This window comes from Echeneis naucrates, chromosome 1 (assembly GCF_900963305.1).
Source record: "Echeneis naucrates chromosome 1, fEcheNa1.1, whole genome shotgun sequence".
In the NCBI taxonomy this organism is placed as follows: Eukaryota; Metazoa; Chordata; class Actinopteri; order Carangiformes; family Echeneidae; genus Echeneis; species Echeneis naucrates.
In genome coordinates this window covers 23,320,477-23,339,947 of record NC_042511.1, presented here as the reverse complement: position 1 = coordinate 23,339,947, position 19,471 = coordinate 23,320,477, and the positions used below count along the sequence as shown (strand labels likewise).

The 19,471-nt window shown below is 40.1% G+C and overlaps 1 protein-coding gene across 2 annotated transcripts; it reads left to right on the top strand.

The window, feature by feature from the left end:
* Nucleotides 1-844: 844 nt before the first annotated feature.
* Nucleotides 845-11,057, top strand: lsm6 (LSM6 homolog, U6 small nuclear RNA and mRNA degradation associated). Of its 2 annotated transcripts, none has more exons than XM_029508054.1 (4): nucleotides 845-857; nucleotides 9,644-9,742; nucleotides 9,842-9,955; nucleotides 10,859-11,057. In XM_029508054.1, exons 1-4 carry the CDS (start codon nucleotides 845-847, stop codon nucleotides 10,891-10,893), a joined length of 261 nt encoding a protein of 86 aa, XP_029363914.1. In that variant the 3' UTR covers nucleotides 10,894-11,057. The 2 variants fall into 2 exon arrangements, with proteins under 2 accessions (XP_029363914.1, XP_029363909.1); XM_029508049.1 differs by lacking the exon at nucleotides 845-857 and adding an exon at nucleotides 9,229-9,269 and having other exon boundaries at nucleotides 9,635-9,742.
* The last annotated feature ends 8,414 nt before the right edge of the window (nucleotides 11,058-19,471 follow it).

Here is a 19,471-nt window from a genome sequence, read left to right as displayed (position 1 = left end):
AGGAAAAATAATTACAGAAAGTATTATGAACAGCTATTCACTTGTCTACCTCTCTGCTCTTGGCTGCTTCAGTAACTTTTTCCTTTACAATATGTTTGAATTCATGAAGCATAAGGCCAAAGATAAATTTTTTTTAACATTTAAAATAGTATCAACTCCTGAAAGAGCACTTCACGACTTGAGTCTGTTTTCATTTGAGCTGTACTTTAGGCTTGTGCACGTCTGTGTGTATGATTTGCATGTTTGTTTTATGCCTGTGTGTGTGTGTCTGTGTGTGTAAGAGGACCCCTGCTGATTAATGTCACTTCATATTGTAATGGAGCGTGCTGAACATGTTCTGATATCTGTAATGTGTTAGCAGTCTCAGCTTGATTTTATTGCCATGGTCTAATAGGATATTGCCACTATCACAATTTGGATTAACTTCCATATCACTGTTGTTAAACCAAGTGAGGTTTGCATGCGTGTGCGCACAAGTGACAGAAAAGTAGGGATGTCTATCAGGGTGGGCTGCTCTGGTCGATTAATTTCACATTCAGCACCTCTTTCATAATGCATCTCTTCTATTTGGCACCACAATAGTTTTCATTATGAGCAGTTACGGCTGCTGTTTTTCCTCTCATTGATGCTGTGTTGAGGGGAAAAGCATTATTGACCCTCTGTAAAATAAGGCTCTGCTGTTTGTCTTTTACGAGGAGGATACTGCACTGGCAAATGCTCTCGTTCTCTGATTCTCTGGCTTATGCGATTGGCTTGCTTGTGACATGCACACACTAACGCGCTCGTACGCTCGCGCACACGCAGGTGTGACAAATTGACATAAAGAGGACTGGCGTGCTTTCGTATGAACATTTTTTGTCAGTAGGGAACAGGGAACTGTACTCATATGCAGAGAAGGCTGCCCTTGCTCTGTGAGTCCTTTGTCTCCCTACATCCCCAAGCTCCACCTCTCTCTCAGCCAGCCCTCCAATGGGAGAGCCTTCAGGTGTTGACCTTATCGGGTGGAGGTCAAAGCCAGGTCAGGGATCTGTTGCTAGGCTACCATCAGATAAGTGGCTGGGGTAGGCAGCAGTGGGTATCTCTGTCATTCAGGGCTTGTCATGTAATCTTGTTCATTTGCAGACAATTGTCTGGACGTCAGAAAGGCTATCTGGCCCATACTGTTGTAATGAAACACATTAAAATATTAAAACCATCCATGCTGTGAATTGGCAGCTCCACTTGGCGCATGCCTTTTTTTTTTTTTTTTTTTTACAGCCATGCCAACTGTCATGCAGTAACGTGAACCCCTTAAATACGCTCGTGTGATTGGCTGTGTTGAAACTTCGGAGCTGTCGAGGACAGGGTGGCATTCATGTGGATTTTTATCTTGTTCTGCATTATTTGATGGTTTCAGATTTACAAAAAAAAAAAAAGGGTATTTTAATACGCCCAGTTAAACACATTATGATTTCCAAACCGTATGTGGCAATTAGCTAACTAAACTGCAAAATAACAGGAGAACAATATCATCTGTGTGCACTTTCATTTACTTAATCATATAATCTAAGATTTAAACGTAACTCTGTTCTGATCGTGTGCTATGGTTTTCTGAGCTATTAAGATCACGTCAAGAGTACTATTGATAACATAGTGTGGTAGACAGCAAATCATTGATAAATGAATCACAATATCTCAACAGGAAAAGAACAAATTGATATTCCTGTTCATGTGTATATATGTTTGTATTATCTTGAAAATACTGTACATAAATAAATGGATGAATTCATTCATGGCTCATGACTCATTTAGGGGTACAGGTGGGAAGGCATCTTGTTGTTTGCTAACCTACAACCTTTAAATAGAGTACAAAGAGTGCTACAGCAGTCTGTTTGAAGACGCAGGAAGGGAGGCTGGGAGGGAATGAGTGAGAAAGAAAAAAGAGAGATAGTTGTTGCATCTTCACACAAACATGGTCTGTTCTCCCACTCTGCAATTCCACCACCTGGACTGAGCTATGTGGGAGACTGCGCCACACAGTGATGAACGACACCAAACAGGACAATTTCTGTTCACACTCTGGATCATATGGAGGAAGATGGGTTGACACAGCATCTGTGTCATATCATAGGTTCCTCTTTGGTGACACCTGCACTTTGTCAATGTCATCCACTCAGCCATTTAGGTTAACCGGCAGGTCTTGGAGGAAGTGGCCTTCAGAGGCCATGTGAGGAGCAAGACCTCAGACAGTTAGACATAAAGAGACCTAGATAAGGCACGTGGCAATTTATCCATGCCAGTCCTTGTGCTGTAGCTCCAACATGGGATCTCGTCTGTTAGATTGGCGCATTGTGAAAAGAGGTTCTCAGTGTCTGGGCGCTTGCCAGCTGACATTCCACGGAGACAAATTGAGAGAGAGGCTCCAGCAGATTTATCGGGCCATTGGCTCGCCTCAGGAATTCTCTTGTAACATGGCACTCCTGTGAAAGGGATAAAGAAATTAGTGTAAAACAGCCCCCCACAACCCTTCTTCACAGCACCCGTTGAGATATCTAGTACTGGCTTGCAACCCCCTGTAACACACCCGTACGTATTTCCCTTTTTTTTGCCTTTTTTATGTGGATAGATGCAAGATGGATGGGCCTGAGATTCAGTCCTTTTATTTCTATGAATATTCAAGAGGGTGGGCAAGAGAACATTGCTGTATTCTGGCTGTTGAGTCACAGGTCCTCAGTGGCAGGAAGCACTGCTGGTCAAATGACAGAAAGAGAGAGTGAGAGAGAGACATGGAGAGGAGAGAGAGATATGTGTGTGTGTGGGATTTGAAAGGAACTGCTCCTGGCTGTCTTGGATATTTATTCCTTTCTAAAGCAATGAGGTGTTTGGAGAAAGAGGCCGGCTATGTTCTTAATGTTACGTGAGAACAGGGAGCATTCTTCTGCACTTGTCTTGCTATGTTCTGTCAGTGTGAGAACATGCCCCCCCCCCTGCCCTGCTGTTGATCAGTTGGGACATTTGATTGACTTTTTCCAAAATGTCTGGGAAACTAGACTGTGTAAATACAGAGTGTCACCTTCTTTTTAAATATTCATTTATCATATACATCATAATATAATAAGGATTAATTATTAATTACTTGTATATAAGCATCCCTACTGGAAAATTGCATCCTGGTATTGCATAGTATAGACCCCTAATGCCATCCTCCATATCATCTGTCAGCATCTAGAGGTTATCTGCCAGTTGTTGAACAGAGAGATTGGCTATGAAACACAAGGTGTGACAGTATGGCAATATGTTATAGTATGCAGGCAGAGCTCATCAGGAAAGAGAGGACGAGCGGCTTTGTTCCAAATGTCATGATGCATATTTATGGGCACACTGGAGTGGCTCCTTGTGTAAGCACCATTCACCATCTATCAGGCAAAACCACTACAGTGTCTCTTTGACAACTTGGTATGGTAGTGTCATGTGACCAACCGATGTAATTTCCTCATAGCTTGAACCAAATTTTCTTTTGGAAACTGACATCTACAAAATAAAATATGCTGAGGTTAACAAAGTATAATTACTAGTTGCGTGCACATAATTGCTTTTATGACAGGGCGTTTCTAGAGAACATTTTCCACACAACCATCTCATATTGTTGATAGTCAATAGTTTCTTTTTTGCTTACTCTTCTTTGAAGTGAAAAAAGGGAACACTGGATGTTGTGTTTTCAGAGATATTGAGATATTAAAGGGAAGTGGGAGAGGATAAGTTGACGTGTGAGAGTATCAGATAGAAAGAGAGACAGACAGACAGACAGATACAAGCAGAGCCCTCAGCATAAGCTCCGCTGAACTGTCTTTCCACTGCGGAGCATCTCAGGAGAATTGTGTGCTGGCTGGCTGCGCCTGGGCCACGCAGCACAGGATGGGCAGTCTGACTGTCTGCAGAGCATCTCCTTGGGGAAAGAACATGGCTCCAGGGCTGTAGCTGATTTGAGATGGTCCCAGTACTAACCCCTGGGGGACACCAACCAGGCAGAAGAGGTTCTCTGAACCTCTCTTTTCAGGCTTTGCAAGCAGAGGAGAGACAGAACAAGGAGGGGGTGGCTTTCATCTTGAGTGTGAGCGGTTCAGGGGATTTCCTCTAAATTACAGGGACTGATTACATCCCACCTTGTCTGAATCACACCACCCCCTACTCTCAGCATGGGGGCCCCCAGGCCAGCAAACCACGGTCAACTGTCAGAGCTCACAACTGAATCATGAAGTGGAAGTTTTCATGGCACTGAAATAATAAAGAGCAAACCCAAACCATAGCACTCATTGCACTCCACTTGTGGGAAATTCAGCACAGCTTAGATGTCGTGAGCTTATTGTTTTTTATTGCAATGACACAGGTAATGACAGTAGGATTCTGAAATCATTTGTAGGAATGTATAGTCGATGTGAGAATATGACTGCCTGTTTTCGCTCCTGCACCGTGAAAAGAACAGTGGGCAGGCTTGGAAAGAGTCAAAAGAGCTTTGAACAAGTCAGCCATCTGAAACATCCCTCTGTGCTACAAAGGCAACAGATCCAAGAATCAAGCCATGCAGTGAATGTTTTCTGGCCCCTTTTTGGTGGCCGAAAGGTTTCCCATCACTTCCAAGCTATTACCTCCATACAGTTAGGGATTACATAGAAGCAAGACCGGGGATACTCTGTGTACCAATCTGTTTTTTATATTTGAAAACTCCCCCAAGCTTTTCCATTATCTTCTCCATATCAAGCTTGACCTGAAGAGAAAACCTGGCTTCAGAAGGGTCAATGCAGTCTAGACTTTCTCCTCATCCTGCACTGCTAACCCCCACATTCAGCCCCGTCCTGAATATTGCTTTTGGATACAAGAGGAATGCACCCCCCCATCTTATTCCCACTCACCTTGAGCCCCTACCTCCTTTGGTCCAGGCCCCCATTTCCCACCTACAATAGCATCTCCTCTCACCATAATCTTTCTATTTCACTAGCCCGCCCCTTGGGGTTAAGGGGTCTGAAGATGGAGACGGATTTGTCTCTCAATTGACAGCACTGCTGTTGTGCTTCCCAGCTGAACACTCGTGTACTGGATGGACAGAGCATTTTTGATGGGGAGTCATTTTTATTTTTAATGAAGCTTGAGAAAAGCGTGACATTAGACAAATAGAATTGCAAATAACCAATTGTTTATCGTCACACGACCCAGAAATGGATAAATGGTAGAAGATGAATGAATGATTGATGATCGTGAAAATTATCTTTCTTTGTAATGACATGAAGATTTACTACTCAGTATAATAATGCTGCTTCTACTATTTTTTTAACTATCAGCATTAATTCTAACAAAAAAATTAATATCATATGAATCACTTAAAAACAGAACATATTATAAAAAACACACACACAAACACACAGCTGATCCCAAATGCATTGAATTTGCATTAACTGATTTCTTGGCCATTTATAAGGTAAGATAAGGTAATCCTTTATTAGTCCTTCAGTGAGGAAATTTGTGAATGGAAACAAGCTGTAAACTTTAGTTTATTTTAGTGTAGTTCAGTTAACGCAGACGTAATATTACCTTTCACATATAGCTGCTAACAGAAGATGCTGAGCAACATGTAATTTCTTTGAAAAAATACTACTGGCCTCGGTATGAATTGAAGTCCAATTGTTACTTTCCTCTTTTTTTTTCTGTTTCGTTCTCTAACAATCTCCTGGCAAAAATATTTTTCTCTCCAGACATTAAATGATGTCTATTCATAAGTGATTTTATTTTGTTTAGTGCTGGGGACATCGGCGGTGGCGCCAGCATGATGATCTGAAACACATTGAAATGTTCCCTGGAGCTGAGGTGAAGTATATGATGAATTATAGCACACCCTTATGAAGTGCCATAATAAATGTGTAGTGAGAATAAAGTGTAAGAGTGTAACAAAACTTTAAACATCAAAGTCTCCAAGAGGAATAAGGTGATTTAGAAATGAAATGGCCAACAGCAACACAATGACTTTCTATAGTTGTTGTTGGTGGTGATAACTGTGTCAAATCCTAACTGCATTTACAAGGAATTTTAACAAGACTTGGCCTTTCAGTGATCTACTCCACTGAACTTTAATTCAAAATAATGTACAGGCAGCAGAATGAGTGGCCACATGTAATCCATGGTAAAATGGGATGTCATGTTGACAATGAGTCTAGATCACAGTGTCAAACTTTACAATTAACCCCCTTTAACATGGAGATACCAAGTGTGTTACCACTCAATCCACCCTTTTTTTTCCTTATAACCTTGGTCATAAGATAAAATGTCATTCTTACTACGAACTATATCATCAGATTATTGATTGTATTGTATGAAAAAAATAATCATGGATTATTATTAATTATTATTATTATTATTATTATTTTAACATTTGTTGCGGTCAGGGACAAAGCAGCATAATTAACATGCCACATTTCAAATAGCAAAAAGACACTTTCTATTATGACTAAGGCCATGTACTATGATATTAAAGGACGAATAAATTTAAGTGTACAGAGGTCATTTCTGAAGGCCAGAGAGATAAACTGTGCGGTTTTTTTCCTTCCAAAAATTTCTCTCAAAGCAACTAACAACGAAGGCAACAGGGGACAAGGGGGAAAAAAATCTTCATTGAATATTCATTAACCGGTGCCTAGGTGTATACATGGCTCTTAACCACTCTTGTTTATGACTTAAGGACTTGTAGCACTGACCTTAGTTTAACACAGCAGCAGATACCAAATTAACCTCTAGCCTCCACAGGGCTAGCCATGCCCTGCTAACAAGCAACCTGTCTAGACACACAAGAAGTACTTTATGATTCCACCTCTCACAATCCCTCTTTCTCCCTCTGTCTCTCTCCCTCTCCGTCTCTGTTAACACGTACTGGCACATCCTCCCTCCCTCTATTCTCTTCTATCTTTCACCTCACCATTTCATCCCTATTTCCCCCCTACATCATTTTTCATGTACCTCCCAAGCTGTGCAGTGTTTGGGTCATGCACCCAGCAACCAGAGCTTTATCAGATGGTAGACTTTCTCTTATCCTTCACAGCACAACACAGCTATGGCAGAGTAAAATAGAGACGTGATCTGAAACCTGTAGGATGCTTATTTTTTAACTGCGCTCTGAAGGTAATAATTAGAGAAATAAAAGGATACTAAATAATACTATTTCAGCGCTTGTGTCCCTATAAGTGGGACACAAGAACATTTTAAGACAATGTACATAATCTTAACTGCAATTGAGATTACTGAACTCACTTTCAAGTGTAATGCAACTGATGCAATTTCTAGCAGTACTATAATGATTCATGTTTTAGGAATTGAAGCAAGCAAATAATCCTAATAAAAATGTGTTGTCATTTCTGAAATACATTTGGGCCTCATAGTTTGAGAAATCTTTATATAATGTCCTATTTATACCATACTATGCTATAGTATACTATATAATGAATAAAAAGAGCGTAAAATAATCAAACACATTTGATAAAGTGGAACCAATTTGGAACTTAATGATTTGTCAATCATTCAAAATAATTGACAGATTAATTTTCTGTCAATCATCTAATCAAGGAGTCAACTGTTTTTTACATAGCTTTATGCATCTGGTACTCGGTTACAAGTCCGTTCTCCTGCAGCAGCCAGATGGCATCACAACTGTGAAAGTTTGCACCCCTCAACAGCGTGTCAAAACTCTGCAGCGGCACGCAAACGCACAATCTTCTTTCAGCGTATGTGACCTGGCGACCCTGTATAAGTAAAAGCAAGAGCATATCAGGAATTGTTCTAAAGAAAGTGATACTCCAGAAGTTGATGAAACATTTGAGTAAATAAATTAAACATTGTTTTCAGTTTTTTTTTTCTTAAGACAGCTGTGGTCATGATCTCATGAGATAACTCTATGTTAAATGCAAAACAAAACAGATAACCACCAACAAAAATGACCAAATAGCAAGAGGAAAAAACTGTTTTGATTTAAAAAAAAAAAAAATCTAAATCAAATTAAACTCACAATGCTCTCATACATTGATGGTAGATTCATTCATTAACAAACACTTTACTATATATTATATATGTGCTTGTTGACAAATGGCAAATAAACTGGCAGAGATTGTCGGGAAAGGTTTAACTCTAATATCATGATAAAATGGAAGGTTGAATATAATTATTATAATTTCATTCTCAACCCTATTCAAACCATGCAAATGACACTTTGCATGGATGTGTCCAGTTTGCACAGCCAGAGGCTAAGGCAGAACATTAGGTCTTAACTGAAAAAACAGACTGGTCTCTGGTCAGGTTAAGGGTGAAATATTGCTTGGGAAAATAAAAATTCATAATAGCACAATATGTTCTAAATTTTGGTCTGCTTAATAATTCTCCTAGTTAATATCAAGGAGAAGATATATGCAATAACTAAAACATAGGGGCAACCCATTTTTAAACATAGCATAAACAATAACCAAATGTTTCCAGATTTCATCTGATTGCCTTTTTGTTTTAGAATACTTGAAGAATATTTTGTCATTTGTAATTTAAAAACTAAAGCCAACAATGAATTACTCTGTATTTCGGTGCTTTATTAGCACTGTTCTGACGAAGGGTAACATCTTTAAAACTCGGCAATTAATGTTCTTTTGTTATTCATTTTATCTAGTTTTAAAAAAAGGTGTTCCAAAACACCACAATAGTAATTAATAATGGAGATTAAACAGAGCTTTTGCTGAAGACTATTTCCAAGCACACACTGAGTGCTCTTGTGACTCTTTTTAATGAACTACAGTGTCCTTGTTCACCTAAATGAAGAAAACTGTGACACCATGGTGCAGTGACATTTATTCTTTTTCTTGATACAGCTTTTGCAAAACTTTGGAGAGCTGTGCAAAGTGGAACTACAATAACATGATTTGCATACGCAGGCAGGATAGGTAGGATCATCTACAAAATATTGCACAACAATAAACAACTGAATACCTGTATATCTTTATTTACCACATAAACGTTCATATTTTTATCTTTTTTCTCTATTTTACAATAAATATAAATAGAATCATTGGTCCAAATCAGTCTCAGTGTACAAAAAAAGAAAGAAAGAAAAAGAAAACCAAACAAACACAAAGCACAAAACAAAATGGGTATATAAAATAAAAACAAGGCTACCACCGCGCACGTAACGTTTTGGTCCACACGCGGCTTCCATACAGTGCTCGCCGCTGATTGGTCTATACTAACGACAAGCGTTTGGAGAACGTCCGCCGGTGAGTGAAATGCTAAAACACATGCAGCTATTACGACTAACCATAAAAAAACTAAAAAATCTCCTCATGCTTCTCAAGCTTCTTCCGTTCCATCAATCCTTTACAAAGTACCAGTAAGGATTATAACAGTCCCACGTTATAAGTGCAAGTGTATTAATAGCAGTTAGCAGGTAGGCTAATAGCTAATCGGCTAGCGGCTGAAGCTTACTATCTGCACAGCGGTAAAAGGTGTTTCACGTTTATTTTGGTGACGTAGAAATATCACTACATACGGTGAAATCACCACTTCGGTAAACAGACTCACACAGAGGAGCACAAGACATTTATGTAGTGTGGTTTTTATATTTGCTTTGAATCCTTCTCAGACATCACAGCCAAGATGAGTCTAAGGAAGCAGACCCCGAGTGACTTCCTGAAGCAGATAATTGGGAGACCTGTGGTAGTCAAATTGAACTCTGGTGTCGATTACAGAGGTAATGTCTCAGCCAATTCATTTGTTTCCTTGGGGTTATTTGAAAAGTTACGAAGTCAGCACTAACTACACACACGTATATATTATTGTCTGTCTGCAGGTGTCCTGGCCTGTCTGGATGGCTACATGAACATTGCCATAGAACAGACGGAGGAGTATGTCAATGGGCAGCTCAAGAACAAGTATGGAGATGCTTTCCTCAGAGGAAATAATGGTAAGATAATGCATACACACTGTGCCTCCACAACACTTGAGGGTGGCACTTCTAGTTCAGGTATGCATGATTGTTTTCTTCCTCTAACTTAGGAGTTGATCCCACTTCTTTCCCTCATTTCCTCACATTTAGCAGGTTAGCAAACCTTTGTCTCATCTTGTTGGCATAGAAAAGGAGCTGGTTCAAGAAAACGTGAAAAACAAGGACTCAATAAGTTAAATATTTCTGACACAGAAGGACCGGATGCATTAACGTAGTTTTCTGATCTGAGTATTCAAACATGTTATCCATTCATTTGCATCGATAGTAGAAAAAGTCTATATCCACCTTATATCCATGAACCATGATTTTGCCGTGCAGTATTGATAAAGTGGCCAACTCAAAGCAACTCACATTGGGAGCTCTCTAACATTTGATTTTTTTCTTGAACATTGGCCAGCTATCCATCTTTGAATTAATAATTTCAGCCCAGTGATAACTTTTACTTGAAGCATGAAATCAATATATCCGTCGGGACTTTTTTGACTTCCACCATGTATTAGATCTATTCTATGAATCCTCCCTGTGTATGAGTCATGATAGTCAGTGGATTGATCATTGTGATAAAAGGAATAAGAAATGGAAATGAGCAAACACTTAACCTAGCCACTGCTTCGTGAGGCCAGCAGTCTTAAAGCTCTACCAATAATCCTGTGACAACTGACTAGGAACAAAAAAACAAATCAACATTTTATCTGATGGAAAGGAAATGGGACAGACAAAGTCAACCAACTACCAGCTCCAACTGAATTAACCACTGTTGTAGGCATTTTAAACAGGAATTTCATTTGCAATACCCTAAGCAACTACTGATAATTTGACATTTGTTAAACCAGGTTGTTCTCTGTTTTTGTCTCTTCACAGTTCTGTACATCAGCACCCAGAAGAGGAAAGTGTAGTGAAGATCATTTTGTGTTTTCATCTTTATTTTCTGGTATTTGATACGTCGGTGGACAATTGTCCCATGTTCCTGTGTTTTTGGTTCTGTGAAGGCTGAAGTCCTGAAAAATTTTTGTTTTTGTAAAAGTGTAATACATTAATAAATCCTGAGTTTTGATCTGTGTCTGATTTGGTAAATATAAATTAGCCATTTTAGATTTAACATCACAAGGGAAACTATGCTATAACAATGGTTGATGTAATTTTAGAAGTAAGTCTATCATTCTAAAAACCCTTTCTCTTGTTCATACTGTAATATCTTGTGATTTAATTCTTCAATGTCCATCAGGCTTCTTCAGTGCCACTGGGACTGTAGCAGTAGAAAAAAAAAGGTCCTTTTCCCCCTCCTCCTTTGCTAAATCACTCAAAGTTTATCCCTGGAGCGGTCAGATCTACCACTTTTTTACCGTGAGGCTTCAAAAGGATTAGAACATAATAATTGTAATTTGGCAGAACTAATGCACTAATTTTGTGATTGATCTTGATATTGTTGGCCTGCAGAAACCCATTACTGGACAGCCAATGCACATATGTACTCATAATTACAGGTAGTTTGATGATTAAATAAATCTAAATAAAATTATAATTGTAAACAACTTTTTTCAAACAGTGTTCCACAAAAAATTGAATTCAAATCCTTTTTGATAATCAGTTAGCTTTTATCTCTTGCAGTGCAATATTCCTAAAAGTATTCCTACAGCTCTGAGTGATGACATCACGTAACAGCTTTGTACTAATGGAGTGCTTATTTCAATCTATTAATGTCCCTGCACTTTTTACTGTTGTTCAGTTGTGTAATTCATGGAGCACAGAGGGTTTGACTGCATGATGCATACAAAAGTAACGTGTTGCATGTCTTAATGCTTCATTATGGACAGATTTATTATACATGAAACATTGGCCGATCATTCCTCAATGATACAAAAGGAGTATGACTGCAGGACTAATCTATAAATGGTGCCACCTGCAGGTTATGTCAGGCTGCATTTACATTCAAACAACTATCAAATCAACTCCCACTGCCCTTTGCAGCAGCCCTCCCTGTCCTGGTGCTTTTGAATGTCTCAGAACACACGGCCTCCCTTTTGTCGTCTGTGACTACATACAGGTGCTCTTTGTTCTTAAGCCAGGTTGGGTATTAGTTCTGCCATTTCCACCCCCATTGCTCTCTGAAAACAAATGCTGCAGCACAAGGAATTGGAAGTTTATTCCATTTCTGCATTGCCTGTGATAATTTAGTAAATGAGTTCAAAAGTGGCATCACCTCATTACGCTAAGATAAGAACGCTATAAATATATGATTCATTAGACTCTTAATGAGAAAGCTGTGGTGTGGAGGGAGTGGGGGGAATTCTTTTCCTTCCAAGGGTGGATTTTTTAAGGGCCTTGTTTTCCAACCTGTACATGCGCACTCTGGCCCCTGGAAAGAGACAAAAGGCTGCCAAGGTCAGGCCCGACTTGAGAATGAAGGACACGTTATTGATCAAACTCTGCCGTGCTGCAGCTATAGAGAGGGAATGTTGGGGGGGGATTGAGCTGCAACACAGACAAACACACACAGACACAGACACTGAGTGATGTGTGCACAGAAAGGCATTGTACACAGTGCAACACACAAAGAATCATTATGGCACCTAGTGAGGGTTAGTACAGGCAAATATTTACCCACTGGAATCATAACTGAGCCGCTGGCTGTGTGGCCTCGCAGGGAACCCAATTAATACCATTCACACAAATGACCCAGTGGCAGGCATCGTGGTATTGAACTATGTGCTTTTTTTTTTTTGTTTGTTTGTTTTTTTTTTTTTTTGCAAAAGCCACTTTTTTTATTTTGCATGTCCATGTGTGTAAACATTTGAGTATTGATTTTTGCTTCTCCAATCCCTCTTCAAACCTATCTTTTCTTTATTTTTCTCTTCTGGATCATTGAAATAAGGTGCCTGATGAAGGTGAAAAATTCAACCTTTTCCCCACAATTGGCTTAGTTTCTGGAGGGCACTGGTTCCCATTCTACCCCCCCCCCCCATCAAAGCAGACTGGCTCAGGGTCTTGCAGAGGATGCTGCAGTGGCTCAGCATTGACGTATGGAGGTGAGTGATGGAGGGGAGAGGACAAAGGAGGATAGAATAGGTGACAGCCTTGTTATGTAGGAGAAAAAAGCGGGGGAGAGACTCAAGTCTTACAGCACCACCAGCTGACAGAGCGACAGAACTACAGTGGAAACTCAGCAGCACAGGAGGGAGGAGGGAAAGTGGAGTGTGACTTTGACCCTGACTGATCACTGCAGCATGACTGTCTAGCTTTTTCACAAGGGATCAAAGGATGACAAGGACAACCTGAAAATCAGTTTCTTTTCTTTCTTTCTTTCTTTCTTTTTTTTAAACATTTGACTGAAACATGTTCCCTTTTGGAGGACATGTCTCTGTCTTCTATGTATTCATTGTGATTTAACTGGGGCTGGTGGAGATTCTACTACTAGGAATATTCCTTCAGTACAGTACATGAACATGTTCAGGGGTCTGTAGAAGATGAAGCAACATATGGGAGATGAGCGCATCATGCACACACACCAAAACCAAAGCCATTATAAATGTTCAGGATTATACAAAATATCAAAGAAAACTTACAGTATAACGCAACACAGTTAAGGAGAAAATTTGGCTAAGCACACTCTAGCCACTGCCTGTATATAATGAAATAAGTAACGCTTTGTTTTTGCATGTGTAAAGAGGTGTGCATAGGGGTCTGTGCTGTCCTGTCCTGTGTGAACTTGACCAGTCTTAACCTCTGCCTGGCAGCTTGTCATGTGTTTAGGATGTAAGTGATGCCAGCTCTCACATTCCACCGGCTGGGTCAGAGGTCCTGTTAGGTTAGAGCAGAATAAACAAACACCTTTGTCGCCATGTAACAATGACAGGCTCATGGTAAAAACAGCTGCTACTGATTAATAAACTAAACAGTTCTTGTTTCTCTATTAATCCTGAAGTCAGTTATATCTAATCTCTTCAAAAAACATGAGGTTGAATCTCGTGTAACTGTGCATTTCTGATTTTTTTGGTACAGAAGATTCTCTACTCCACTTCGTTGCCTTCAGTAACCCAAATCCGAGTTCAAGTTTGATAGCTGTTTTGATCCTGATTTAGTGCGAGGTCCTGTGCTGCTCTCCAACCCTGTGGCTCTTTATTTAGGCCTGAGGACAGTCAACCTAGACCAAAAATGTGACCCTTTACTTTCTTATCTAGAAGAAGCTATTTCCACCACGCACAGGGGCTTCTGAGATTTATCTTGGCTCCAAATGGCAGCATGATGCACTTTGTGAGGTTAGAAGAGTGTAAATAGGTACCCTTCAGAAGGCCAAATTTCAGTGCTGGTGCATTTAGAGCATTTATTTTGAAGAAGCTGCACAGGATTCTGTGCTATGAACAGTAAAAGGCCTACACACACCAGTCAGGAAAACTCCTGCAACGGTACAATAACATGAACCATGTGAGCTCTTGAACTCTGACCCCAGAGGGCTCCCCAGCTGTCCCACAACAGCAGGTTCTATTTTGGAAACAGATTCACTTGAAATCTCACTACACGTTAACCATATTGTTTTACTGAAGGTGACCTGACCCAGTTACACCACAATAAGATGGATGAATGTGAATACAAAGCACATCGAGACTATTTTTCTTGACAAAGCTAAAGTTCTTCTGAGGAGTGGATGTTTTAAATCATTCGTCTGTCTTCATTTTTTGCATTATACCTTTGTCAGCAAGTTGAAATGAGACTTCCGTGTTGAGGTGAAGTGGGGCAGCTTTGATCATCTCTGTGTTCCAAAGCATAAAAAGAAACAGCTTTTACTGATTGTTTATTGACGGTAGCTTCATTAATATGTTTGATCTTGTGGAAAAGGCTATAAGACACAAATGATATATGTCGGCTCTAACAGAGGTGCAGATTTGGCACTCTGGCTGAAGTCACACTCAAATTTTCTAAGATAAATTTCAGTTTACGTGATGAGAATCATTCTCATCACATTCTCACATGTGATGTGTGATATGACTGAAAGCAGCAGAACAGCTTCTAAGGGGACTTTGAGGTGATAATGTTTCATCAGCTACAGATTCTGGAAATTGCTTCCTGTGGGTTCATTGTAGTTCAAATTCAAGTCCTAGGTTTTGACTTGATACATCTCTGAACTAAAGAAAATCTGTCTCAACTTTGCAAAAAAACCCTCAGCTCGAAAAGGAAAGACTCAAATTGTATGTTACTTGACCCAAAACACTTAAAACTAACATGCAAAACTATTTAAATTCAATCCAAAATATACATCGGATGAGCTTTCCTCACTGATACATCAAGGGGTGACTTAATTCAACGGTAAATCCCACAAAAATAATTTCTGGGAGAAATAATCATGTTACAAACACTTTAACAATCTATTCGTGAGTGTGGTCATCAGCGTTCATGATCAATAATTAATGAATATAAGTCTTTTCTCTCCAGAATGGTTTCTGCTTGTCCTGTCTGTCAGCCAAGTCTCATGACGATGCACACGAGGTTTGCATGAAATACAAACTAGCCTTGCACTCAGGCAATTAGCCTCCATTACACTGGCATTCTGATTGCCAATTTGTCTGCCATGCAAGGTAATCCAGAGTGTTGCTGGCAAGCACCCAAAATGGAAGTAATGCTATTCCAAGAGGCTTTTTTTTGGTGTTCCCTCTCACTCTAACGGCTACAGGCGGCTGGTGTGTCAGCGGATAAAACGTTGAGGAAGTGGAAATGTTTGCACGGCAGTCAGGAGTCGAGACATGAACCTTTGCCCTCCAATGCTACAGTGCAAAGGCCTTTTGTCTGGTCTAATTCTGCACCAATTGTGTATTTGCTGGATGTGAACAACAAATCTGTTTACACCATGAATTTAAAAGAGGATGTGTGCTGATGCGTTCACAGAATTTTCCTTCTTCTGCCCCCAAGTGGCCAAAAATCATTCCAAGCTGGTATAAACGGTTATTTAGGTTTATTACAACGTGGATCTTATTCTAAAGTTTCACCATCATTTCAAATGGTTAGGCTAATGTTATGTTGAAATGTAATGCTCCAATTAACTGCAAAAGTCAAACACATTATCCAAACCTGCATGGAAGACAAAATAGATCAGAGAAAAAAGATGACCAGTAAAATTGTCAAAACCTAAAACTTACTGTGAACATCCATTTCAGTTTACACAGGACAAAGCTGTGTAAACAGCAGTGTTTCTGTGTTAGGATGAATAGGCAGATATTTTGCCTACCTGAAATGTGCCTTGTTTTTACAGCCTGCCCATTCGTTCCTTTAACTCTTTACTGCAGTGGGTCATCACTCTCTGATTGCCATGATGTCACAATAGCTTTACAACCAATAGACATGAAAAATGAGAGTAGAATCCCTTTATAAGGTGAAGATATTCTCACGTGGAGCTTTTTCTCTCAGTCATGTTACGGGCTGTGGGGATGTCTGATATCTGTGTGCTCCAGTAAAATGCTTTTGTCTGTGTGTGTTGGTGTCAGTTTGTGTGTCCATGGCTATGGAGAGAAGTGCAGTGGTTTGACTTGCTGCACTCAGAGTGCCTGTGATATTGCTCAAGGGTAAAGCCAGGCAGAAGAGTTATGACTTGAGCCCATCTCTGGCCATCAGGGAGGTCAGAAGGAGGCTACAGACTCAGCCACACACACATTTACCTAACACTCAGGAACGCACAGTAAGCTACCTAATCTATCACACACACACACACAAACACACACACACTCTTGCATACTGGACCAGGGCCAGTATTAGAGTCAGAGCTCAGTCATAAACACAATTACAGCCTTTCAGTCCTGGGCGTGAGCTAAGTCTCTCTTCTGAATGCACGTGTGTTCGTGTGTGAGTGAGAGAGAGAGAGAGAGAGAGAGATGAAGACAATGCATGTGAACATTTGCGTGACAACATATTAAGAGGCATGCGAGGGAGAGCACCTTTCACATCAAGATATGATTTCCCACACAGAGCAGCACAGGAACAAGAGGCCATTAAATTCAATGTGACATTCCCCAGGTTAGCCACTGATGCTTTTTACGTGAGCATGTCACTTTGAGAGTTTTTAACGACCATCATGGAAAGTGGAGAGCAGACACACTCTGACACCTACACACACACACACACACACACACCAGCAGCAGAAGGTGCTGGTAGGATTGGAGGATCAGCTTTTATAAGTAAGATCTGGGAGTGGAGACATCTGACAGACTTTTATGAAGTGCAAACAGTGAAGGGCCACTGCTTTTGAGAGAGCCTACAAATTACATTTCCCAAACATATTCTTACATCATATTTTTCTGTTTATTGTCACCATAAATGCAATGTTCTCATTGTATTGTACAAGGAGAACCTATAACCTTCAAATTAAATGTGTAAGGTTATGTTTTGGGCCTCAGCTCATCTAATCTCCAGTTTTTTTTTCCCCAATTGTAGGCATACTCAGGCCCATTGTGCCCTCTTGTGGCTCATATCGGTGGAACAAGAGGGCACTCAGCCTTCTTGTTCCTTATTTTAATTGACCTGGATTTGTTCCTTTGCTTTTCTGTAATGAAAAAGTGAGAGGTGCCTCGAGACTGAAAATCCTGTCAGCTTCGCCCTGCAGCAATTCCCACACCCCAAAACTGGGTCCCCTTTACAACATCTACTGTTTGAAGCTGAACTGAAATAAAAAATTTAAAAGACCTGGGTGCCTCAATGCCTTGCAATGAATAATTAAGAAATATGCATTTCCAGATAATGGAGAAGGGAATTTTAATACATTTGGATGTAAATCCATTGAAGAAACACTTTGGCATATATTTGTGTGGGGCTTGTACATGAATTTGTCTTGTAGCTGCATTTCTCTGTGTAAAGAGACAGTGAAATATTCATCCAACATTTCACATTGAGTTTGTGGCTATGTTTAGAGAATGAGTAGGATCACTTTTAAAAAAACAAAAAACAAGAAAAAACTGAAACCCGTACAAATAGGACATATGCTCTTTGGGTCCTGAGCTCAAAGGAGAAGAACTGAGACTCTATCACCAATCTCATACATATATATACATATTAATATCATCTGTCAGCGGTGTGCTGCTGAGAGGCTCATACTGTCAATGCAAGGCAATCAATACGCTACATCACAAGCAAGGTCATTCAATTAAACATTAAAAAGAGATTCATTTGTTTCAAATAAAAATCAAACTTTGTTATTTGTAGATTAGACAGTGATTTCACACTGACGTAGTCTCTATATGAATGTAGAGAGTACTATTAAAAAACATGAACATGACATTCCTGCTGTAAAAATACTCATTGAGTTTTTCTTTTTGAATAAAAGAAATTCTCCCGCTTTAAAATGAAGTCGGAGTTTCTCACCTGTTAATATGTAAAACAAATGTACATGTATAAAATGCATTAATCATACCTGTCACTAGCTCCGTCTGACAGTGTTATACCAGACCACATTAAAGGTACGTTTCAGGATGAATTTTCCCGTGCTGCTCTTTGGTTTTTTCCCTCGTGTCATTACAGAGACTAGCTCGCAACTCCCTGCTGGGTCATGAAACATAGACCATGGGCCTGTTTGATTTTACATTTGATGACTCATCAGAGGTTTAACTTTTCACATTAAAGCCTGGTGACAATTTTATAGCCTCCATTCTGGAAGAAGAGTGAATATGTTGTACTGGGCTACAACAGAAAGCCCTCCGTCTTCGTAACTCATCTCCTGTGCTGGCAGAGCTGGATTGAATCATCTTTGCTAGGGGCTGGTAGCAGGAACACCCCCCCCCCCAAAAAAAAAAAAACAAAAAAAAAAAACCTGGCAAGTCTGCAGCTGAGGTGTGCATGTGTGTATGTGTGTGTGCGTGTAAGGCATTCGTTGTGTGTTTTTGTGTGTGCTTGAATGAATGTTCGTCCTAATTAAGCATCAGCAGCTTCTTGGACCAGGGGGAGGCAAGACTTCACAGCCATTAAATCAGGACAATGCTTTTTGTGTCACTGGTGCTGGCAGAAGTTGCCCTGCTTCCCCTCCTTCTCCTTGCATCTCTTCTCTCCTTACCCTCCCACCTCCTCACCCTCCGTCAGTCTCACAGCTGCCATGCAGCCTAGGGCTCCAAAAATAAATGATGGCTTCCCAAGTGCATGGTCAAGGCCAGGCAAGTTGGCAAGGCTCTGCCTCCTTTGAGAGATGTCTCTGTGACTTCTGCTGGTGTGCCCTCTATTGGAAGATCATGTTAACTGCAGTTCCCATCAGGAGGCACGTACTGTAGGTAAAGTCACAGGAGGTGAGAAAAACTTGGATTTTTTTTGTGAGACATGTTTTTGTTTATTTTCACATGCTTTTATTTGTGCGTGCAGGTTGACATACGCTGATATTTAACACAAATGCAGCATGTCCACTCACTACATTAGGAACACAACACACTAATACAGAGGAGTTCCTGTCTTTACTCTCAAAGCAGCTGCAATTCTTTGAGCTTCTGATCTCACGTTCGGACACATCCCAAA